General features: G+C 30.5%; 1 protein-coding gene across 1 annotated transcript; it reads left to right on the forward strand.

Annotated features, from left to right (window-relative positions):
• The first annotated feature begins 2,022 nt into the window (after positions 1-2,022).
• Positions 2,023-26,290, forward strand: LOC130947847 (serine carboxypeptidase-like 20). The gene is made up of 14 exons (XM_057876564.1): positions 2,023-2,313; positions 2,519-2,670; positions 3,794-3,870; positions 4,667-4,789; positions 4,937-5,039; positions 5,203-5,240; positions 5,476-5,577; positions 5,867-5,941; positions 21,907-22,131; positions 24,534-24,599; positions 25,051-25,172; positions 25,253-25,366; positions 25,479-25,524; positions 25,905-26,290. The coding sequence occupies exons 1-14, from the start codon at positions 2,147-2,149 to the stop codon at positions 25,986-25,988; spliced, it is 1,494 nt and encodes a 497-aa protein (XP_057732547.1). The 5' UTR covers positions 2,023-2,146; the 3' UTR covers positions 25,989-26,290.
• Positions 26,291-26,608: the final 318 nt, after the last annotated feature.

Genomic DNA, 26,608 nt, shown 5'->3' on the forward strand with positions numbered 1-26,608 from the left:
GAAATAGCATCATTTGTGATTATAATTGATATATGTATTGCCCACAAATAAGTTAGGAAATCAAATAATTTCCTAACATGTATATATATAAAGAAACTCACATGTAGTATGTCTTTATTATATAAAGTCAAACATATCAAATTATTTAATAATTTAACTATATCAACTTCACAAATAATTTTTTTTAGTGTATTATATATATATATATATATATATATATATATAATTTGAAAAAATAGACAAATAAGAAACAAACAACATTATTCTTTTTTTACTTTTTCTAAATATAGATAAATACTTTTCTAAATAAAGTAAAAATTAAAAATGATGACTTGATGATCTAAACTATTGAGACCCAACTGGTACTAACCCAAAACATGATGACTTAAGAACATAATTGAGATGATTTATATCATTTCTAATCTTATGTTATATTAACCTGCGATAATCAAGTTGAGACGAAGAACCGGTACCCATGCATAAATCTAATTATGTTTCAAACTTCTATCAATTTCTTTAAATATAAAATAAAATACTAATCACAAAAATAAGCAATTAAAATTTTACTTTTTCTAAAAGTAAAAATTAGAACTGACAGCATGACACAGCTAAAACCCCTCAGGTACCCGGCCCATCCAATATCGTAGGATAATTTTTACGTTATTTAAAAAATATTAAAGAACCAATAATATTATTTATTTTTTGTTTCTAACAAAAAATTAAAAAAAAATTGTTCATTTTTATTATTTAAAAAAATTTGTTCATTTTTATTCTATGTAATTATATATGTAATATTATAAATAAAAATATAGTTTTCAATAATATTTGCATAAATTTATATACTACCTAATAATATTTTAACAAAAATAATTATTTAGGATATTTTTAGTTTTAATATAAAATAATCTAGTTATCTATCAATTAATACAAATAAAAGTTAATTATTTGATAGTTTATATGTTGTAATTAGAAAACCATTTTAACTTGAATTTATTTTAAAATATGCATAATTTTTTATTAATATATTCTATATTTATTTATTTAATTTAATACAAAGCTAATATATGTTTTATATTTATTAAATTTTATCAATATTTGTCTTCTATTACATTATTTAAGTTTTATCTAATAAAATCTAATAGTTTATAAAAATAAAGCATTTAATATCTACCAAATTAGTTTGAGCTCATTTTAGCACATTTTCTACATCATAGAGGTTTGTGTAAAACATTTACAAAAGTAGTCGATGTCGTAATTTTAATATCTTTGTGTGTAGTGTGCGTGTTAAATCTAATTTAAGAGTTAAACTTTATATTGATTTTTGAAGTTGTACTCCTAGTTCAATCTGGTCTATAAAATTTAATTATTAAATTTGATGTCTGTAATTCACGTTAGTCTCTAACTCTATTTTTACTAAAATACAGAATAACATTAATGATATATTGATTTAAACTGATTACTGTTACGCTAAATATAATGTGACCATTAAATTTCATTTTATTTTTTATAATTATTCTCGTAACTTTTTTGGGAGTTTAGAATTTAGGATTTCATCTTCCCACAAACATTATTAAAATTTTATCCTAAAAGAGTGCAATAGAATGGAAAAGATTAGGTAAGAATCAAAATAGCTATGAGGACAACTGCCAAGATCAAGACAAATCTTATGGTCATATGGAATTCAACGTGGCATTTGTCAACCTATTTTAGTATGTCTTTAATGTCTTTGTGGTAGAAATAGAGTTAGAAATCAACGTGAATAACAGATGTAAAGTTCAAAGAATAACTTGAATAGATTAAAATTTTAAGAGACAGATTAAAACTTGAGTGTAACTTCAAAAACTAATTTAAGATTTATCTTGCAATTTGTCCTTATTGATTATATTCAACGATACAATTCAATCCTCTATTCATCGATCTCTTTTTCAACTAGTATTAATCAATTAAATACTTGACTAGTGACTGCTATATATATATTAATAAACAGATGCTTGACTACTACAACTATTTAATAACTATGAAATCTTATTAGGTTCTTCCACATCTTCAACACATTTCATTGCTCCATCCTGGATCAACTATAGTATATATTTTATCGTCTCACCCAAAAAGGAGACAAAATTAAAAGTATAATTAAGAGGAGAGAATGATGATGAGGATGATAGAGCAACACAACTTGGTACTTTGCGTAGCTTTATCATCACTTTGCATTGCTTTTGCTCCTTGGATCTCTATTGAAGCTGCCCCTCCATCCTCTCTTATCACACAACTCCCTGGCTTCAAAACTTCTTTCCCATCCAAGCATTATTCCGGGTATATACACACATTATTATTTATTTATTTTCATGATTATGATGAAATTTATCCTAATTGACGCCTGTAATGTTGCACCTTTTATTTAGACATATTCCATCCACTATCATTGAATTTATAAGATATTATATATGATTTTGATTCCACAATTATTAATTACTTTGAATATATCTTATTATTATTATTATTATTATATGGAGTTTAGATATATAACTGTTGATGGAAATGTTGAGAGTGGGAAGAACCTGTTCTACTACTTTGTAAGTTCCGAAAGAAATCCAGCAAAGGATCCAGTTGTTCTATGGTTGAATGGTGGACCAGGTTGTTCTAGCTTCGATGGCTTCGTTTATGAGCATGGTAATTATAATTATTAATTAACTACTTAATAATTAATTAAGCTGCTAAATATTATGCTGTATAATAATATATACGTACCATTCTTAGTGTTTAATAAATGTCTCACACTCGCACTCATTTAAAATAAGTTTCAGAAATGGTCATGGGTATTATTGTAGCCAATCCAAGTCTAACCACACATTTCTTATTGTTGGTTATATTTCCTTATCCATGTGTTATAGTCTCATATTCTTATTCGTTTTCATGACAGGTGCTATCTATATCAACTTATTATGAACAATGAAAACATACAATTATTATTGATAGGGTTACAAAAAAAATGTCATGTATGTCTAGATGTTATGTCGCATCGATATATGTTATCTACTATATATGTACATTTATATTTTATCTTATGATAAATAAAACATGAGTTTATATATGTATACCAAAAACTAGCTATTAAATATAAAATACACATTAAAAATAAATTAAACAATATATATTTATACATAAATATATAATTATTTATTTATTAATAACTGATTTTTGGTGTGCACATCAAATTTTTGAGACTGTAGTATTCGATATCATACTATTAATATATATATGATACACAGACGCTGATAGAAACCAGAATACAATACGATACACGTACGGAACACATAGACACATAAGTTTTAAATTTTTAGAAGATATCGAGCCACAATATAATATATATAATATCAAGTATTTTTTAGATAAATTATAATAATATTTTAATATTTTATTGATATTAAAATATAAATTAATTTTTTTAACTATTTTTGTTGTATTTTTAATTACATAAAATATTTATTTTTTTATTTTAATGAATAATAATATATATTATTTCTAAACTCATTTCAAGAATACAAATTAAGAATAACCTTAAATATACTAATACGTGATGATATTTAAATGTGTTTAAAAAATTTTTTATTTTTTATTATTAAGACACATACGGTTGAACAAAAAAAATACATATATCAAATAATTTTTAATGAATATCGTGTTTGAAATATAGTCAACACGTGACACGACCATTCAACGAGGGTCTGTGCTTCATGATATATAATAAAACTTTGTGATGATGTATATGTGATATATGAAATCATGCATGCAGGGCCATTCAACTTTGAGGCTTCAAAAACAGAAGGGAATCTTCCCACCTTGCATATCAATCCATACAGCTGGTCTAAGGTTAGGAGTTGAATTTTATTATCATTTTTGTATGTTTTAATTTTGTTGTTTTTTAGATTACATCAAGATCTGTCTGAATTTTATGTGTTTTTAGGTATTGAATTCCATGTGATTTGAAGATTATGTCGTTGTGTACAAATTAATGAAAAGTGCTGCATGTTATATAGGATTGTTATATTTTGGAAGATTTAGAGGATTTATATAAAAATGGTGGGTCCAACACTCCAATATGCAAATGGACTTTACTGACAAGTGGAGCTCATCACTGTTTTGTCTTACATATATAGAATTGTTCTATATATTACACCAAAAAAAAAAAAAAAAGAATTGTTTAGATTTGTATACTAATACTATATCTGTATATCATCTGTGATTAGCACAATGACGGGGGAATATTTAATTTATAGAAAGGAAAAGTATCGGTGAACAATGAAAATATTAAACAATGTAAACAATAGATATATTGGATGTTCATTTTACTAGTGTACGGATGGTTATTTTAATATTAAAATTTAGAGAGTTAATTTGGAGGTGTAGTGTGTTTTTATTTGATTGGTGGTTGTTCATATTGTTCAACAAAGTCATTGTCCCCCTAGCATTCCCCTTATAGAAAACATTGCATGTGTTAGACATTCTCTCAATTATTTAATTAATAACCTACCTTTTCCTTATTAACGTAGGGTATATGGAATAAAAATGAAGAAAATATTAATTTTTGATGAATTTTAATTTGCATGAAATTTAAAATGAATAAGATTGCTCTTGAATTAAAATAATTAATAAAACGTTATTTCAGGTTTCCAGTATTATTTATTTGGATTCACCTGCTGGGGTGGGTCTCTCTTACTCCAAGAATTCCAGCAAATACAACACTGGGGACTTACAAACTGCATCTGATACTCATGCTTTTCTCCTAAAGGTAATTCCGCTTATAGGAACAATAATATATAAAGTCTGTTCACAATACACAAAATAAATATTTTATTGTTAAAATTCTAACAATAATAAGATCAAATTAATCCATGATGAGTTCCTATTAATTATATGTATCATGATTTCTTGGCAGTGGTTTGAGGAATTCCCTGAATTTCTTGAAAATCCATTTTATATTTCCGGGGAGTCTTATGCTGGAATATATGTTCCCACGTTGGCTTATGAAGTGATCAAAGGTATCACACATACACACACGTCTGTAGAATTTTGATTTCTTTTTTCCAACTTGCACTATAATTTATTCAGACAATTCAAGATTGTTTGTTCATATAAGATAGAAAATATTTCCTTAGATGAAATTATAACATAAATTATTTACATGTACTGCTATTATTCCAGGAATCAAGGGTGGTATTAAGCCCGTGATCAATTTCAAGGTACGTAAAGAAGCTATGAAATTTGATTTGATTAAATTAAATTAAATTATTACTTCAATTTCAATGCACTGTGTATCCAGTTATATTTCACTGCATTAGCAAAGAAAGAGATGTTATTAGACAACTATACAAAACGTTTTATAATATCAATATATCAAAATTAAATTAATTGGCAAAATATTGTTAACTAATGATAGAAATTTAAACCTAACACTTTGTTCTTTGGTGTGTTTAGGGTTATATGATTGGAAATGGTGTCACGGACAACACCTTCGATGGCAACGCTTTTATCCCATTTGTGCATGGGATGGGCCTCATATCCGACAGTATCTACGAGGTTGTAATATTAGACAATTCGGATTTTCTTTTTTATTTTTTTGGATAAGTTATATTTTTTATCTCTAATATTTTTTATTTTTGTCAAAATTATTTTTAAATGTTTTTAATTATTTTTCTAATATTTTAGATAGAGTAATAATGTTCGGGAATAATTTTGACATAAATAAAAGACACTACGAAATATTACAAAAATTAAATAAAAAAGTCATACTTTAGTTTTGTATTTTTTTTTTCCTAAGTTCAATTTAAGTTCATAATAATTTGCGTATTTTATTACTTGATTGCAGGAAGTAAAAGCTTATTGCAAAGGAAATGATAACGAAAATGATATGTGCTCAAAGAGTTACCTAAAAGTTGACAGGGTAAGATGAATCGCAGCATGCATCGCATGGCTTTCCAAATATCTTTCATTAAATATTTAAGAAAAAGTATATGGAACCAAGGTAGTGAACTCGTAGTTTTTACCTCGACTCGAAAAGTTAGTTCAAAATCGTAAGTCGTTGAATCGTAAGACGGAACGTAAACGTGACTCGTAAAATATAAAATTAAAAATTATAAAAAATTTGATAACACAAATTTACAAGTCAAAAGTCATAATTCATAACAAAACTCAATCACAAATTAAAACACAAATTCACAATTCACAACTCACAGATTTATAAAACATGAAATAAAGTTAAGTAATAAATAAAGCAACTAAACTACTACAATGAATAACTAATTATCTTGTGCATTACACCATAATATAAAATTTTCAATTATCCTTTACACAGTATCCCTTCACTTTGTAGCATAAGTATTTAGTTTTTTATTTTTTTTTTTGAGAAGCAATAATATTTAATAGTAGCTGGTTTATCAGTATGTACAAAAATGATGATATGAGGACAAATTCTCAGAAAAGGAAAGATCTTGAACAAAAAGTAAAAATTGAACACTGTACATCTCTAAGTACACAGCAAAATCATGTGATGGTGATAGTGTTTATGGCAAGTTTTCCTTGCTAAGGTAATGAATGATGAATCTTCATCCTGTGTTGCTTCATATGGTTGAGTTCATTGCAATGCTTAATTAGATTAATTCATCATTAACTTTGAATCTTAGTTGATGAATGCTTTGTTGCACAGTTCCAAAAGCAAGATAACAAGCTCCCCATGCCTTCACGTGCTGCAATGCTTTCTCTTCTTTGTATAACTTTAATAAACTCATCAGCACTTAAGTTTCCATCCCGGTTAGCATAAAAAACATGAAAAATTATGTCAGCAACTGCATCTGTAATAGTGATGCCACATACCTGTGATGCTGCTTTTTGAAAATCAGATTTTGTCAACTCTCCACTGATTTTTTCATAGCTGAATATGGCTAGGGAGAAGAATTCCAACTGCTTGCGCAATTTTGCAAAGACTTCAAACTCTTGAAATGTGATTTTTATGTTTCTGAGATGCGAATCATCGTTCATTTCCTCCACCCTATCCAACAGTTTTTTTATATGATTGATATCAACAGCTACAACCAAGGAAAGTGCGAAATCTTTGGCTGAAATTGTTCCTTTTCTGTTGTAGTAATAGTGAGCAAACTATATCCAATGCCATAATAATAAATTAACAATTCAAGTTTTCAGCTAAATAAAATTCAACAAAAAAAATTCAACCTGCAAAGAAATGAAGAACAGCTTTATTGTGACTTGTGAACACAAACCACTAAAATGAACAATCACTGAACAGGGGAGGCAAACCAGATTTAAGGCTTACCTAAATTCACTAAACAGGGGAGGCGAAGAGCGCAGTAGGCAGCAACAACCAACCATGAATACCGGCAGTCAGCGACACAAAGCATCAGCAACACAAAGTCAGCAACCTTCCGATGCAGTCACAGTTGCACTCAGAAAGAGCCAGAAAGGCAGAGATACACTCACAGGGGCACCGCGACAAGCCATATGGGTCGCGGTAACACAACTTTTCTTCTCCGATTTGGTGATTTCAGAATTCAAAGGGAGTTCAGAGTTTAGAGGGAGGGAAAGTGATAAATTGAATGAGGTGAAAACTGAAAAGACAGTCATAGATTGAGGAAAAATTGCTAGGGTAAACGGTTTAAGAAGAATTTGTAGGGACATTTACCTTCTTCACTTCAGATTGGGCTCTAGGGTTTGAATTGGTTGCAATTTGGGCTAAGAAAACCATTTCTGGATCCTTCTTAAAACTGGAACGCAACCTCGCCAGAAACTCGCGATTCCAGCGTTTAAACGTGTTTCCTCGGGGATTCAGCACGGAGCTGCTTCTTGAAAGACGAAAAGCATAAACGAGACGATAGGGAGAAACAAAATCGCAGAATCGTGCGATTTTACGAGTAGAGTCGCGATTTTAACTACCTTGTATGGAACCAACTAATAATCAGTCAAGAATGGAACAACATAATTAATTATAATTAGTTTTATTAATTTATAATTTAATTTGTTTGTTAAATTATTGTTGACCACGTTAGTATTAGGAGAGAATCACGGAAAAGATGCTTTGATCATTCATTAGTTGATTCCATATAATTAATTATATTTTATTAATGCGTAACACATGAAACATAGAAATCATATCCAAAACCATCCAATTTATAAGAAAAAAAAACATCCGTGTGCCTATTAATAGCAACATCCGGTTATCAGTTGGCTGATTCTTGACTTATATAGAGTTGGTTCTCTAGCATTGTTGAATATTTAAATAAATAAAAAGAATGAAAGTAAAGAAATTTTTTGTTATGCAGTGTTAGTACCAAAAAATTTACACTAATTTCTAATTATATATTGCCACATAAATAAAAATGATATATTTTTTTTTTCTTTAGATATCAGATATAAAATTTAATTGCCCTTTGCTTATGCAACACTAATAATACATTATCATATGACAATGATGAGTCAATGCATAAAAATTATACTAAAAATAAATAAACAAAAGATGTATATATATTAATAATGAGTTTAATCAGAACAGAAATAATACTTACTATGAAGGACTTCCAATCATGGATGAATTTAATTTTGATATACTAACAGTATAATATTTTATATTATTATATAATTATTATAAAATTTATAAAGAAGAATAATTCTAAAAATAAAAAAGAATAAAGTAACTTTTGTATATTTAAAATGTATATTTACATAATAGAAATGAGAGCTATTTAAAAGATATCAGGTCTAAGTTCAAATTAAAGAAGAAGAAAAGAACTAGGAGAAGAAGAGAACGAAAAATAAACGAGAGTAAAAAGAAAGATATAAAAGCATTGTATTTATTACTATCAAAATCACACACTGCATGAGTCTCCCTTATGCTATTTATAGACCTTACTAACATGCCATATCACACTCTCTAACAGAATCACTAATAGAAGTGTGCTAACGCACTTGCAACTAACTCATCTACTGACTCAGCTTAGTTCTTCTAGAACTTGATGGTCTTCTGAATTCTTCTGATAATCTTCTGAACTCTTCTCACATACTATGCCAACCACATTATTACTAGCTACACTATCATTCTCCCTCAAACTCAAGGTGGAAAGAGTTTGCACCTTGCAGCTTGTCCCTAAAGTGCAAGAAAGAATCAGAAAGAAGAGGCTTAGTAAGAATATCGACAGCTTGCACCTTTTCTAAAATATGACTAACCCGAACAAACCCAGCTGTGACCAAATCACGAACAAAGTGCATGTCCATCTCAAAATATTTCGATTTGGAGTGCAGAATCGAGTTGGCAACAAGCAGCACATCATTTAAATTGTCGCAATAGATCAGAAGAGGAGTAGCAAGAGGAAACCTGAGCTCACCAATCAAATTCTTGACCAAAATGAGCTTTGCAACAAGGTCAGCCATGCTCCGATACTCTGTCTTGGTACTAGAGCGAGCGACGGCAAATTGCTTTTTGAACGACCAGGAGACGAGATTCTTCCCAAGAAAAACACAATATCCCCCCTGAGACTTTCGATCGTTGGGATCACCTCCCCAGTCCAAATAATAGTAAGCAACAATCTCTAGAGATGGGTTGAAGTAAGAGTACTAGCCAGGTACCTCAAAATACATTTTACAACCAGCCAATGAGCTTCTAACGGATTTTTCATATACTGAGAAACCTTGGTGATACTGTATGCCAATTCAGGTCTAGTGATAGCTATATATTGCAGACTCCCCACAATAGAGTGCTAGAGCCTGGGATCCACAAATAAAGCACCACTAATTACCGTAAACTTCATGGTGGAAGGCAAAGGGGTTTGGCATGGTTTGCATCCCTCCATACCAGCCTTTTTCATCACATCTCCAATGCACTTTTGTTGAGACAGCAATAAGCCACCCGTTCTTGTTCTTGTGACCTGTAGCCCAAAAAAGTACTGCAGCTCACCAAGATCCTTAAAAAAAATGCATGTTTAATTTTTGAATCACATACGTAATGACACTAGCACTTTCACCAGTTACAATAATATCATTAACATAGACAAGAATAAATAATCAACCCCATTTGAGAAATCGATGAACACAAAGACATCAGATTTGGTGGCTACAAAACCGAGCTCCCTGAGACCACCTGCCAGCTTACGGTACCAAGCTCGAGGAGCTTGTTTGAGGCCATAAAGGGCCTTGGTTAGCTTACAAAGCATAGTTTCATCACCCTGAGTATACCCCGGAGGCTGCTGCATATAAAGATCTTCTTTGAGATCACCGTGTAGAAACACATTGTTCACATCAAGTTGCCATATGGGCCAAGCATTGGCAAGTGCTAAAGTTAAAACAACCCGAATGGAAGTTGGCTTAACCACCGGACAGAAGGTTTTAGTAAAGTCAAATCCAGGCCGCTGAGCAAAACCCTGAGCAACAGGCCTTGCTTTATACTTTTGCAAGGAGCCATCTGAATTGAACTTGGCACAAAAGACCCACTTGCTGTCAATAGCCTCCCTGCCCTCTAGTAGTGTCACTAGTTTCTAGGTATTATTCAGCATAAGCATACTGTACTCAGCATCCATAGCTGCCTTCTACTTAGGATTGCTGAGGGCCTATCTAACAGTTTGAGGTTCAAGTTTGGCATGAAGAGCTAGAGGTTTGTGAATGCCAGCTTTGGCACGAGTCACCATTGGGTAAGAGTTATGGGATTGAGCACACTGAGTATCAACAGCTGGTAGGATAATTTCAAAGTTGGACATAGGAATAGGGACAAAAGTGGAAGACACTAAGTGTAAAGGAGAAGGATGAGAGGAATGAGAAGAAGGTGAGGAGCTAGGAGGATCCACTGGAATAGAAGAAGGTAGTGTAGAGGTGTGAGCATGATGAATTGGGACTCTTTGGAACATGTGGAATTGTTGGCATTGTAGGTGCTGCCTCTGAAGTAGAATTAGGAACCTACAACTTGGCAAAGGGAGAACTACTATCTTTGAAGGGAAAAATAGTTTCTAAAAATCACATGTCTACTGATGACAACCATACCAACCGTGGTAAGACAGTTGTAGCCTTTATGTTGAGACTTGTAGCAAAAAAACAAACAAGGAGCTGAGCAAAAATCCAACTTGTGTTTGTTATAAGCCCTCAGGTATGGAAAACATAAACACCCAAACTCACACAAACTATCATACTGAGGCTTTGTGCCAAAAGCCTTCTGATGAGGAGAACAATGTTGTAGAGTTAGCGTTGGAAGATATTTAATGATTCTTGTAGATGAAGCGAATGCCTCTCCTCAAAATTGGATGGGCATACCTGCTGCAGCTACCAAGGTTAGGCCCATTTCAACAACCTGCCTATGCTTCCGCTCAGCATTTCCATTCTGCTGATGCACATGAGGACACGAAAACCTGTGAATAATACCCTTAGCCTGTAGATCTCTAGATAAAGACAAATATTCAGTAGCATTATCACTTTGGAAACCTTTCAGCTTTTTATTGAATTGCAATTCAACCATAGCAAGAAAGTGTTAAAAACTTATTTGAGTTGACTTTGGGCTCGAATTAAGTACAACCATGTATACATGGTACAAGCATCAATGAAATTAACAAAGTACCTATTACCACAACTATCAGGGATAGGAGCTGGGCCCCATATATATGAATAAAAAGCTCTAAAGGTTCTTTATATACTGACTTAGAACTAGCAAATGGCAGTTGATGTGATTTGCCAATACAGCAAGCATCACACACTGTCTTATTTACAACAAAAGGAACATTACAACTCCTAAGAACAATAGCTATTACATAATTATTGACATGTCCTAGTCTTGCATGCCACAACAAGAACTTATCTGCAATAACTACTGAAATCAATGATTGAGAATTTTTGTGAGTAGTTGACACATTGAGAAACATATAAAGGCCATTTTCCAATTTTTCTTGGTTGAGTAAATCACTGTTTTCCTGTGATTTCACATAGCAGCTATCAGCATGAAATTCAAAATAAACTCCATTATCACAACACACTTAAGAGATTCTTAGTGATATTAGGAACATGTAACAGTTTGCTTAGCAAGAAAGTTTGAGCACTCAAATTAGATTTTAAAACAGATTTTCCTACATGATGAATAAGCACACCTGAACCATCACCGACTATGACTTTCTCTGAGCCTCCATACTCTTGCTATTCCAAGAGATTCTAAAAGTTTGATGTCATGTGATGTGTTGCACCACTATCTGGATACCAACTAGGATCATCAAGTGTTGCTAATGTAGTAATCACATTATTCAGATTCGCACTTACTTGCGGCACAGCTCTACGATTATTGCTGTTGTTGTGGTAATTGTTGTAACTATTGCTCTTAGCACTTCTAAAATTGTCATCAAATCTATGCCAGTAGTTTAGATCACTGTGGCCATATTTTCCATAGACCTGACACTGAATCCTCTCACGTGATCCATTTCCTCTTCCTCTGAATTGAAATCGAGAGTCAACAACATCTCTGCCTCTACTAAAGTTATTATCCTCATGAAAGTTACCTCTACTTGCACTGAAATTGCCTCTTCTTGCATTGAAGCCTCCTCTACCAGAGCCTTCACCAAAATTTTCTCTATCAGTGCCTTCAATACTAGATCTGTTGTCAAACATTGCAGATCTGTCATAGCTTGGCTGAGTTCTTCCAGCACGTCCTATTCTTCCTCCTCTATTGTGATAACCTCCTCTAAAATTTCCTTGTGCATGCTGTGCTATATTTGCTTGAATAAACTGATCCGATTTTCTAAATCTTTCTAACATACTTTCATGTGCCATTAAAACTGCTTCTAGCTTACCAACACTGATACTCCGAGGTCGTGTCATCAGAGACGTAATCAGAGAAGCATATTATTCAATTAATTCATGAAGAAATAGTGTTTACATGATCGCTTTCACGAACAGGTTCTTCCACTGACGCTAGCACATCTATCGTACTCTTGATTGCAAGTAAACAGACACTTACGAAGGATCCAATTTGAATACTGCTCAATCTATTTCTCAATTGCATCACCTTAGCCTTTATCTGTGACGTGAAATGATTCTCAAGTCTCTACCATACTTCATGAGTAAACACACATCCAACCATCCTTATGGTGAATGGTTTTGACATAGATGCAAGGAGCCATGATTTCAACAATGCATCTTGCTTTTTCCACGCCTTGTACTCAAGATTTATTGATCTTGTAGTTGCATCTGCTATTGTAAGGTATTTTTTCAAAAATTTTTCACTGGTAAGATGATTCAGCATATCATTGCCTTTAATGGTTCCTTCAGCTTGATCCTTCCATTGTAGATAATTCTCATTGTCAGGTTTCATTGAGATTGGAGTAGACATGAAGCTTGATTGCATTTGAGCTGCAGAACCTGGATTTGTCATTGCTGTGATTGAACCAAAGCTCTGATACCATGAAAGGTATTAGATCTAGGTTCAAATTAAAGAAGAAGAAAGAAACTAGGAGAAAAAGAGAACGAAAAATGAATGAGAGTAGAAGTGTGCTAACCCACTTGTAACTAACTCCTCTGCTGACTCACCTCGGCTCCTCTAGAGCTTGATGGTCTTCTGGATTCTTCTTATGATCTTCTGGGATCTTCTCACATACTATGCCAACCACACTATTGTTAGCTATACTATCACTATTTATACTAAACATAGCACTCCAAGATAACTAAAAAAAGTACTAAACTATTAGTTACTTACAGAAATTTATTTAGAGATATTTACTAACTAGGAATAATTGACTAATATACCCTTTATATCCACCACAAACTCATGGTGATTTATTGTGTAATCTGAGTTTGCTCTTGAATTTGTCAAACAGCATAGTGAATAATGGTTTAGTAAAGATGTTAGCTACTTGTTCATTGGGGGGTACATGAGTGACTGAGATTAGACCCTTCATTACACGTTCTCTAACAAAATATAAGTCCATCTCAAAGTACTTTGTTTGCTAATATATAATAGGATTGTATGAAAGCAATACTGATGACATATTGTCACAGAAAACACTTGGTGAGGTGAGACAGGACTGCTGCATTTCAAGGAGTATATTTTGAACCCAAGTTAATTCTGCAAAAGATGTTGCTAGTGCTCTAAACTCAACTTCTGTAGAACTTCTACTCACTTAATCTTGCTTAGTACATTTTCATGAAACTAGATTAAGACCATACTAGATGCAATAACCTGTTGTAGACCCCCTATCATCAAGGACCAAAGCCTTATCAGAAATTTGAAAAAGTAGTAATTCTCAAATCAATTGACTTATAAAAATGCAAAGCTAGATCACTAGTGCCAGCAAGATATCTTAAAATTTTCTTGACTGCACATAAAGGTAGAAATAGGGCGGGTAGGGACGGATTTTTGCCCTACCCGACCCCGCCTTGCCCTACAATAACCCTATCAAACCCGTTTTGCTTCTACCCACGGGTAGTAAAAGTTAAACCTAACCCGCCCTGCTCCTATAATTATTAAAATTTAATAAATTAAATTAAATTTTAAAATTTATATAACCTTCATTATATACACAACATAAATTAAAGTAAAAATTTAAGTATGATACAATATTATTAATCATTTTACTAATTATTTTATATATATTACATATATTATATATTAAAAAGTATATATATTGATATATATTATATATATCGGGACGGGTAGGGGCTGTTTAACCTAAATCTGACTCCGTCCCGCCCCGCCCAAGAACCCGTCCCCGTGCGGGAGCGGATAATTACCCGCCTCGAACGGGTAAAGTGGGGTTGTTACCCATGGGTTCGGGTAGTATTGCCACTCCTAACTGCACACCAGTGATCTTGACAAGGTTTGGCCATAAATTGGTTTACTTTATTGATTGAAAAAATAATGTTAGGTCTAGTTATAGTAGCATATTGGAGACCCCCAAGAATGCTTCTAAACAGGGTTGGATCCTCAAAGGGAGCACCTGATTGAGCTGTTAATCAAGAAGAAGATATCATTGGAGTATTCATAGGTCTAGAGTCTTGCATACCAGCTCTCAATAATAATTCAAATGTATATATAGTCTGATTTAACATAGTAAGATTATCAGAATGTTTAACAGCTTCAATACCTAAGAAGTAATTGAAGTCACCAAGGTCTTTAAGTAAAAAACTAGAATGTAGTTTTGTAAGAATAGAATGCATTTCGTTCTCATCACTATCAGTAACCAGCATATCATCAACATAGATTAAAATATACATAACAGAATGAGCAATATGTCTAGTGAATAGAGATGGATAAGATGTAGTGTTATTGAAACATATGGTTTTTAAAGCTACAGTGGTAGTTAAGTACCAAGCTCGAAGAGCTTGTTTTAATCCATAAATAGCCTTATTTAATTTGCAAACTAAATGAGGATTTGATGAGTAAAAATTAAAGCTCATGGATGTCGGTAAGTGCATCAGATCGTTAAAGTAATACCACAGTAAGTTGATACCATTTCTACAAGGATTAACGGATTAAGGCAAGAAACTCTAATTAAATATCTAATTAGATCGACCAAACCTTAGAAATTTGATTGTGAATCTTGAAGAAAAGAAGAAACAGAATAAGAGAATTGAGAGAATGCTTGAATTTGAGAGAAAATCAATAGATGAGAGCATTGAAGACTCCGGAGATGTTTGATTTGGAAGAACAATGCTTGTACTTTCTTATTTAATTCATGGAAAAATCTTTTCATATCAAATCATTTATAACTAAATCTCAATCCGTTGGTGATTTAATTTCTCTAAACCCAATTAATCGTCAATCCCTTAGTCAACTAATTGAGAAAAGAGGTAAAGAGCAGTTTCGATTCTTAGGCCACACAATCTTCAAGAACTATCACTAGCCAAATTATATGTCACGTATTCGAACTAGATATAGATAAGTGAAGATTATGAGATGAGTTTTAAGTTAATTTTGAAATTAATTTTCTCAAATATAAAATCAGAATCTAAGACATATATAGAATATTTTCCAATAGTTCTAACCCTTATTGATAAAGAACAAAACTCAATCTTGAAAAAGTAAAGAAGTATGAATTAAAATAAAGAAAACTCTTACATTATCAATCTTAAACCCAAACAGAGCCTCTAACCTTCAACGGGGAGGTTTAGGGACTCACGATATAAAAGAAACTAATCCTAATTATGAGAGAGTGATCCTCTAGTTGATGATTAATCTATGTGAACAAGGTTCACTTATGTATATCCTAAGTTCTATCTAAAATTCAAATTCAAAACTAACCCTAATCTTTATCCTTCGGAAAGATAAGATAGCTAACTTTTTACTTCAAATTCAACTGAAAACAGCAATTCAAATCTAATCTAGAAACAAATCCTAACAACAAAATCTTTATATTTTTAGAAGAAATTAATGATAACTAATCTCTTGAATCTTGAATCTTCGGATGAGGTTAAGATTTCTTATGATTTGTGTAATTGGACTTTGGCCTTAATTGTTGCATCCTGGGATTTGCGGAGTGTTGTACGCCGGGTTTTCTACTTTAGGCGTAATCCCAATTGCACCTCCAGGCACAATTGCATGTTGGGCTTGGGCTTGGAGGCAAGGAAGGACGCTGAGCTTGTGGAGTCTTCCACCGAGCATGTGTGCAAGGATGGGAGGATGCGGGGCTTGTGTAGCAGCTGTCGGGCGTCCTTGCTTGAAGGCTTGGGTGTCCGGTTCTCTTCCTTTTAGACCTAGTTGGACCGTTCTTGAATTGGTTTGGTATTTTCTTGCTAAAAAGGCTTTAATTTTTTATTATTTTGAAACAAAAGCATCTGAAAACACAATAATACTAACATAATTCCAAATATTTGATTAGTTATGAAATTTCACTAGAAAATATGAAAATTTTGATTAAAATTCTAAGAGAACCTAAGAAAACAATTTAAAAAGAACCCTAAAAATTGCTTAAGATGTCATGTCATCACAACACCAAACTTAAAACTTTGCTTATTCTCAAACAAAAGAAAAAGTAAATAGAGTTTATCTTAAGTGAAAAGATTTGAAGAGTAAAATTAATTTTAAAAACAAAAGTGGGATTTATGATAATCCTTGTGGTTTCATTCGGCTTCTCTTATCTTTGATGAATCTTGCATACTTAAGATTTGAGAATTTCCAAAAACTTAGATCCTCATTATATTATGAGAATTTCTTTGGTCATATATGACTTTTAATTTTGGAAAAGATCTTTGAGGCTTTTGACTGTTTTTCTGTTTTCACTGCTCCAAGGAATTGATGGTTGAATTTTCATAATACTTCTTTGAGTTTCTGTTTTTGTAGCTTGTCTTTTCATTTCCCCAAGATTCAATTATCTTATTAAATTTCTCAAATATAACCACATATTTTATGCACCACCACTTTTGTTTTGAATTTATTATTCAATTTTTTCATTAAGATATCCTTCTTACAAATTGATCGCTAGAGAAACAAGCAAAAAAAAATTTTGATGCAACAATAAAGAAAAGAAAAGGAAAACAGGGATAGAAATCTTAAAGAGAAGATGATGTAAAAAGAAAATAAAAGGAAAGAAAAAGAGAAAAATGAATAATGCATGCTCAAATTTTAAAAACTAATTTTTCAATTAAAACATCCCTGGATGTTTTTTTTTTTTTGAAAATTAATTTGAAATGCATAAAAGAAAGAATAGAAATATCTAACTAACTATCAGAGAAATATAATTCAAATTTACTACATGTTTACTTGTCCTCTTCTTGAATAGAGGCCTATTAGTTCCTGAAAAAATACCTCAATAGATGCAAAATAAATTTTTCTAACCATTTTCAATACCAAACTTAGAGTTTGGTCAAGTCTCTAAGTGTGGGCATATAAGTGAGGAGAAGGTGAAATATGTTGTGATGTGAAAGGTGGGTAGAAAAGAAGAGAAGATAAACGTGAATATAAAGTAAATGTGGAATCTGTGTGTTTGTATGTGAAGTATGATAATAGAGAATGATATTGAGAAGGGTGATATGCATGCATGCAGAGTGGTCTTTTAAAAAATAAACAATGATAATAGTTATAAAGCAAAATTTTTTGAAAATTAATTTTAAAAATTAAAATCAATAAAAAAAATTATGAGTAGAGACCAGAATCTAATATATATATATATATATATATATATATATTTGAAAATTTTTTAAAAACAACATAAACTAAAAAAAGGAGAATAGAAAAAATATAGAAAAACAAAAAGAAGAAAAATGCAACTATATGATGTTTAAATGAAAAAGAAAAGAAAAAGACTCCTTTTTTTATAACATGATGCATGCAGAAGAAAGAAAGAAGAAGAATGTAAATGAAAACCAAGAAAAGAAAAGAAAAACTAATCACAGTTGGGTTGTCTTTCAACAAACATTTCTTTAATGTTATTAACTTGATGTTGAGTCTTTTAGGTTAGAGGTTGGGAATTAGTTAGAGCCCTTTTATTACGGACTTGTTGGCTTAATGGATTAGACAAGTCATTCTTTATGGTTTCTTCTGATGTACTGAGATATGCACCCTTTATATTAATTGCCTCACATTCCTCCAAAACATTCGACTATATTGTTCTTTGGATACAGAAACAAAGAAAAATCAAATGCACCTTATAGAATAAAGAAGAATAAAGAAGAGAAAAACGAAGAAAAGAAGAATTTAAACAAAATAAAGAAAATTAAATTAAATTAAATTAAATTAAATTAAATTAAATTAGATCTAACTTAGCGATTTAACTGGACGTATGTTGTCAATCTCGATCAATTAATTTTCGGCAACAATGTCAAAAATTTGATGAGCGAAAATTAAAGCTCATGGATGTCAGCAAGTGCACCAAATCATTCAAGTAATACAACGGTGAGAGGATATCGTTCTCGCGAAGATTAGTGAATTAAGGCAAGCAACGTCTAATTAAATATATAATTAAATCAATCAAACCTTAGAAATTGGATTGTGGATCCTAAAGAATAGAAGAAACAAAGGAAGAGAATTGGGATAATGATTGAATTTGAGAAAAAAAAATCAATAGATAAGAGCGTTGAAAGCTTTGGAGATGTTTGATTCTTGAAAGAATGATGCTTTTGCTTTCTTATTTAATTCATGCAAAAATCTTTTCACAACAAATCATTTATAACTAAACCACAATCCCTTAGTGATTTAATTTCTCTAAACCCAATTAATCACCAATTTCTTGGTCAACTAATCGAGAGAAGAGGTGAAGAATAGTTTCGATTCTTAAGCCACACAATCTTCAAGAACTATCACTAGCTGAATTATATATGTCACATATTTGAACTAGATCTAGATACGTGAAGATTATGAGATGAGTTTTAAGTTAATTCTAACATTAATTTTTTCAAATATAAAATCAGAATCCAAGACTGATATAGAATATTTTTCAATAGTTCTAACCCTTATTAGTGAAGAACAAAACTCAATTTTGAAAAAGTAAAAAAAAAAAAAACATGAATTAAAATAAAGAAAATACTTACATTATCAATCCTAAAACCAAACAGAGCTCTTAACTTTCAACGAAGAGGTTTAGTAACTCATGATAGAAAAGAAACTAATTCTAATTATGAGAAAGTGATCCTCCGATGGATGATTGATCTCTGTGATCAAGGTTCACATATTTATATCCTAAATTCTATCTAAAATTCAAATTCAAAACTAACCCTAATCTTTATCTTTTGGAAAGATAAAATAGTTAACTTTCTACTTCAAATTCAAATCAAAACAGTAATTCAAATCTAATCTAGAAACAAATTCTAACAACCAAATCTTTATATTTCTAGAAGAATTAATGATAACTAATTTCTTAAATCTTGAATCTTCGGATGAGATTAAGATTTTTTATGATTTGTATAATTGGACTTAGGCCTTAATTGTTGCATCCTGTGAATTGAAGAATATTGCACGCTGGGCTTAAGGTCTTCAACTTTGGATGTAAGCCCAATTGCACCTCTAGGGACGATTGCACGCCGGGCTTAGGCTTGGAGGCAAGGAGGGACGACGGGCTTGTGGAGTCTTCTGCCGGAAGTGTGTAAGGAGATGGGAGGACGTCGGGCTTGTGGAGCAGCCGCCGGGCGTCCTTGCTTGAAGGCTTGGGCGTCGGGTTTTCTTCCTTTTGTGTATGGTTGGACCGTTTTTGAACTGGTTTTGTATTTTCTTGTTAAAAAGACTTTATTTTTTTATTATTTTAAGACAAAAATACCTAAAAACATAATAATACTAATACAACTTCAAATATTTGATTAGTTATGAAATTCTACTAGAAAATATAAGAAATTTGATTAAAATTATTAAAAAAAGAACCCTAAAAACTGCTTAAGATGATGTGTCATCAAGATTGGAGTGTTCAAAACCTTGTGGTTGGAGTGTCCATTGAGAAAAGCATTATGAAAATCATATTGCTTAATTCTCCATCCCTTTGATATTATTATCCTAATGGTTACTGTCTTAATGATAGGAGAGAAGACTTGATCAAAATCTATTCCTGCTGTTTGAAGATATCCTTTAACTACTAGCCTAGCTTTATGCCTAATTACTTCCCCTTTTGAGTTTTTCTTAACAGCAAACACCCTTCTACATGTCATAAGTTTTTCATTCTTTGGTAATTCAACTAGTATGCATGTATTATGATGTAACAAAGCCTTATATTCAGTTAACACAGCTTCTCTCCAAACTAAAGATTGTAGTGCAGTCTTTGCATTTTTAAGAACATCAGATTGAGATAGCTTAGGTGATAAGTAACTAACCTGATAAATTTTAGGTTTGAGCTTACCTGTTTTTGATCTAGTAACCATATGATGAGAATTACCTTTGTGTGATGTGGGTAGAGAGGAAGTAGAATCACCCTGAAGTTCAATTTGGATACCTAAGGGAGGAATGGTACTAGCTGTGCTATGATGGTGTGTAGTGTTCTGATCTGAGGTTAAAGGTTGTAGTCTAGCAACTATTGTACCTGCTTCAATAAACACAGAAGCAGCCTCCAAGGGAAGTGAAATAGATTGTGTAGGCTTAAGGGAAGAGGGGAGAATGGTAAAAATTCTGGGTGACATTTCATTATTTGATATAGATTATATACCAAAATTATTGTGTGATGTATAAAATGTTGGTGCAAAAATTTATGATTCATCAAAAATTACATCTCTTGATATTATAATTCTATCTTCTTTAATAAGATATTTATACACTTTTTGTTCATTGAATAACCAATAAAAATTATGGATGTGATCTAAATTCTAGTTTATTTTTATTATAAGTTCTTAAATTCGAATAGCATAAACAACCAAATATCTTCATAAAACTATAATCATCTATAGTTCCAAACAAAAATTCAAGAGGAGATAAATTATTAAGAATTGATGTAGGCATTCGGTTAATCAAATAAATAGAAGTAGAAAAAGACTTATCCCAAAAATGTAGAGGAAGATGAGCAGTAGCTAAAAGACTCAAACCAGTTTTAACAATGTGTCTGTTTTCTTTCAGCAAAACCATTTTGCTGAGGGGTTTGTAGACATGTAAGTCGGTGTCCAATGCCTTCATTGACCAAAAATTGTTTAAAAGAATTCGAAAGGTATTCACCACCATTATCCATTTGTAGTGCTTTAATTGAATGTCCTAATTATTTTTATAATTACAACCCTCCTCTTAAATGACTGTTTATACAGTGATACTACGTATATACAAACAATTAGTTACCAATATAATATATATATATTAAAAATGAATTGACAACACAGGTATTATATACAAATATATGATAGCTAATTTAATAACTCATTTTTTGTGTGCAAGTAATATTTCTAATATACAAGAGTATATTCAAATTAAATTCATGTGTTAATATATCATTAGGAATCATTGGAGAATGACTAATCTGTGCGCTATGAATATATATGTCCCAGGCCATTGAAGATCTTAATGTGTACAACATACTAGAGCCATGCTATCATGGTTCAACAGGGAATGTGAGTTTGCCAACGAGTTTCAAGCAATTAGGGAAAAGTGAGAAGCCACACCCTGTGAGGAAGAGGATGTTTGGTAGGGCATGGCCCCTTAAAGCCACAGTCAAAGATGGCCCAGTTACATTGTGGCCCCAGTTGGCTGAAGATGGCCACATTCCTTGTGTCGTAAGTAATCACTTCTAATAATAATATTAATCAATTCAATCCTGTTCATTGCATATGTTTATATTTACAGATTTTTTTAATAAATGAATAAATAGAATTTATTATTTATTTATACATGTACTTTTTTTTTAAAAATATTTATATTTTTTAATTTTATTACTTATCTCATTATCATTATAAATACAATAGATATACATATATTTCATTTACAGTAGTAGTATAAATGAGATAATACATTTATTATTTAATGTGTATCTATCTCATTTTCAGTAACAAGGAAATAAAATCCTTGAACAAGTAAAAAGAAGGTGTGCATTATGATTTGATTTGATTTAGAACGTAAAATAAATATAAATTGTTACTACTTGGATTATAATAGTTTGATTTTTATTTTTCAATTTGATCCAATTTTACTCAAATGATTGTGATTGTATGATATTAATTTGAATTTATTTTATAATCCAATATGATTCAAAATATTGTGATTTAAATTCAATCGGTTTATATTTTATCTTGTTTATAATTTTATAAATTAAATTTTTAATTATTATATTTTTGAAAAACTAAATTATATCTAATTTAGATTTTAAAGATAGGAAATAATTTAAATTACAAATTTTTTTAAATTAAAAATTCAAATTAGATATAAATTATAATTGAGAAAATTTCACTTCCTTCTATGAGAAATGCTAAAATGACATGTTTCTCTCCTCTATTTGTAAAATATATATTTTTCTCCTTTTTAATTTTTAAAAAACCTCCTCTTTAATTATTTTTAAATTTTTTGTGTTAACTTTATCCATTTTTAAAAAAAAATAAATTTGTTTTTTTATAAAAAAAACCCTTTAACAAAAATTTTAATTTTTTGTTATTAAATTTTGTTTACCAAAATACCTTTTAATAAATTATTTTTTTATTGATTAAATTTTATTTTTACCAAAATATTTTTAAAAAAATTAATAATTAAATTTTTTTTTCTAAGATACATTTCAATAATTTTTTCTTAATTATTAAATTATGATTTTACCAAAATTTTTATAAACAATTATAGTTATATTTTACTATTAATTTTTTGATATCAATATTATTATTTGAACATTAAATAAAAAAATCTTGGTAAGATTATTTTCTGATATTAATATATATTAATTATTATACATATGAATAGTGGTAAGATTTTTTTATTTAATATTAAAATAATATATATTGAGATTGAAAAATTAATAGTAAAATATAAAAATAATTGTTAACGAAAATTTTGGTACTGAAGGGTATCTTAGAAAAAAGAAATTTAATTATTAATTTTTTTAAAAAAATATTTTAGTAAAAATACAATTTAATCAATAAAAAAATAATTTATTAAAGAGTTTTTTGGTAAGTAAAATTTAATGACAAAAAAATTCTTACTAAAGGATATTTTTGTAAAATAATAATTTATTTTTCTTGAAAAATGGATAAAGTTAACATTAGTTAACACAAAAAATGTAAAATAGATTAAAGATTAGGTTTTCTAAAGGTTATAAAAGAAGAGAATATACATTTTACAAATAGAGGGGAAAAAGAATGTCATTTCAGCATCTCTTAAGAAAGGAGGGTGAAATTTTCTCTTTAATCAATAAAAAATAATTTATTATAGGATATTTTGGTAAGTAAAATTTAATTAAAAAAATAAAATTTTTGCTAAAGGATTTTTTTATAAAATACAATTTATTTTTTCTTAAAAAATGAATAAAGTTAACGCAAAAAATTTGAAATGCATTAAAGAGGAGATGTTTTAAAAGTTATAAGAAAGGAGAATGTATATTTTACAAATAGAAAAGAAAAAAATATTATTTTAACATCTCTCAAAGGAGGAGAATGAAATTTTTTCATTATAATTTGATTTGAAAGGATTATAAAATTTGGATGGGATATAAATTATAATAGTTTGAATAAGATTAAAATTTAAAAATAAACACAAATAAATGCCACATAATTAAATCACAATCTTTTGAGTTAGATTGAATTAGATTAAAAGATAAAAATCAAAGTAATACAGTCCAAATCGTAAAAAAAAATCTAAATTATACTATAATCTCTTTTATATTGTAAAAGAAATATATGCAAAAATCATATTTACATATATTTTATTTGCAGTATAAACGAGGTTTTTTATTATCTTGTTTAAACATGTATTTCAGATAAATAACGATACACAAAAATATAAATAATTTTAAAATATATATCACTGAATAATGAATTTAATTTATTTATTTAAAAAAAAATCCTATATTTACATGGTGTGCCTAATTTGTGTCGGTCTTATTTGAATGCATGAGCATGACAAAGTAATGGCATGATGAGCAAACTTGGAAAGTAATAATTAGCATTTGATCACGTATGTTTGATTTGGCAAAGAGCAGAGTGATGAGGTAGCAACTTCATGGCTGAATAACCAAGAAGTCAGACAAGCCATTCATGCTAAACCAGTAAGTAACAAGTTTATTTATTTTATGATCACCATTCAAACAGTGAATATAAAAAGCAATTACTTTTACGAATATTAATTTAGGATACCTTTTTATTTATTAAATAATAATAATAATAATAGGATCAGTTATAATACCTTACACTCTAATTAAAAAAAGTCTTGGATTCCAGTTTAAACACAGTATAAAAAAAATACAGGATTGAATATTCAGATAAAACATCTTTACATTTACATTACATTAATATCAAATCTAAATTATTATCGTTGGGAAGATGTGAAGAACCAGAATTTTGTTGTTTGCAAAAATGGAGAGACATTATGTTGAACATTTACATATCTTCTCTTTGATCTATCCAAACTCTTGGAAACCTTTAAATAAAATTTGTTCTTATTCTTGTTATGTTTAAGACTGACTTAAAAGTTAAAACAATGATGAATTTTAATCACAGGAAAGTGTTTCGGGTCCGTGGGAATTATGCACTGGAAGGATATATTACAATCACGATGCTGGAAGCATGATTCCATACCACAAGAAACTAACGATCATGGGCTATCGAGCACTAATTTTCAGGTATCCCCGAATATTTTTGTTAAACCAATATATGAATCCCGTAATTAGTATTCCTTATTGAATGATGATATTGATGACAGTGGTGACCATGATATGTGTGTGCCATTTACTGGAACTGAGGCATGGACACGATCTCTTGGATATAAGATCATAGATGAATGGAGGCCATGGACCTCTAATGACCAAGTTGCTGGGTACCTTTCTTTATAGCTAGCTACTTGATCAATTTTCTAATCACGTTCCCACTCAAACTTATATATCAAAATTTACACAAATATACAATAAAGATCACTTCATTTGTTGCAGATACTTGCAAGCATACAATCACAACCTCATCTTCCTCACTGTCAAGGTACCTCATAAAACACACCACACTAACATTAATTTTCAACTTAAATATCATATCTTAAAGTAGTAAAAGCTCTTTTGGCGCCTCACCATTTGTCCAAAGACAAAGCAACCCTCTACAATTCGAAAATCTCTAATCGATCCCCGACCATGTAAATAACTAGTCTAAACGACCCTTGTAAACAGTGACCTATTGATATGCCGAAGACCGCTTAGACCAATTACTTGGATGGTTGGAAACTAATTAGGAATTTTCGAATTGTAGAGGATCGATTTGTCGTAGGACAAATAGCCTAGAACTGGAAAGGACATTTACTCGTATTTTAAGTCACCATAGTTATCATTGTGACTAATTTGGGATCGGTCCTAACTGACATGGAACAGGGAGCTGGACACACAGTCCCTGAATACAAGCCACGCGAGGCACTGGATTTTTACAGCAGATGGTTGGAAGGGAAATCCATATAAAATCATAGGCCATACCTCAACTATGTCCGACTACTAATTTGTTATTATTCGGTTATGTATAATAAGCAAACTATATAGTGTAGCCATACTGCCAATGTAAAATTGGCAGATTTCTGGTCAGTTGTTCAAAACCAAATAGAAGGCTTCGTGACTAAGTTTGACACACAAGGCCAATTCCAATTTAAGTATAGTATCATTTTAAGGACAATACAAGGTCCTGATAAGTTACACATGTCAAAATAAATAGGATAATTTGTCTTTTAGCAATGCTGAGACCAACAAAATTTATCATTTTGGGTCAATACTTAGCCAACAAACGTATTTTTAAACGCAATATCCAAAGAATAAGGTGTTGGCTAAACCCTAAACCCTAAACTTTTAAACCCTAAATATTAAACTTTAAATCCCTTAAATCCTAATAGTATAAAATAAAGTGTTAGTCCAAAACATTGGCTACTATTGAAAAAAAGTGTTGTTTCTAACATTTCTTACTTTTTTTTCTTTTCTTTCAGAAACCTCGTTAAGGAGAAATGGAAGACTTTAAAATATTAAAAATATTTTTTGAACCCACATATTATAAACTCGTTGACCCATTCAAAAATCTAGAACCAATCAATAAA

The sequence above is a fragment of the Arachis stenosperma genome, chromosome 9, assembly GCF_014773155.1.
Source record: "Arachis stenosperma cultivar V10309 chromosome 9, arast.V10309.gnm1.PFL2, whole genome shotgun sequence".
NCBI classification, from domain to species: Eukaryota; Viridiplantae; Streptophyta; class Magnoliopsida; order Fabales; family Fabaceae; genus Arachis; species Arachis stenosperma.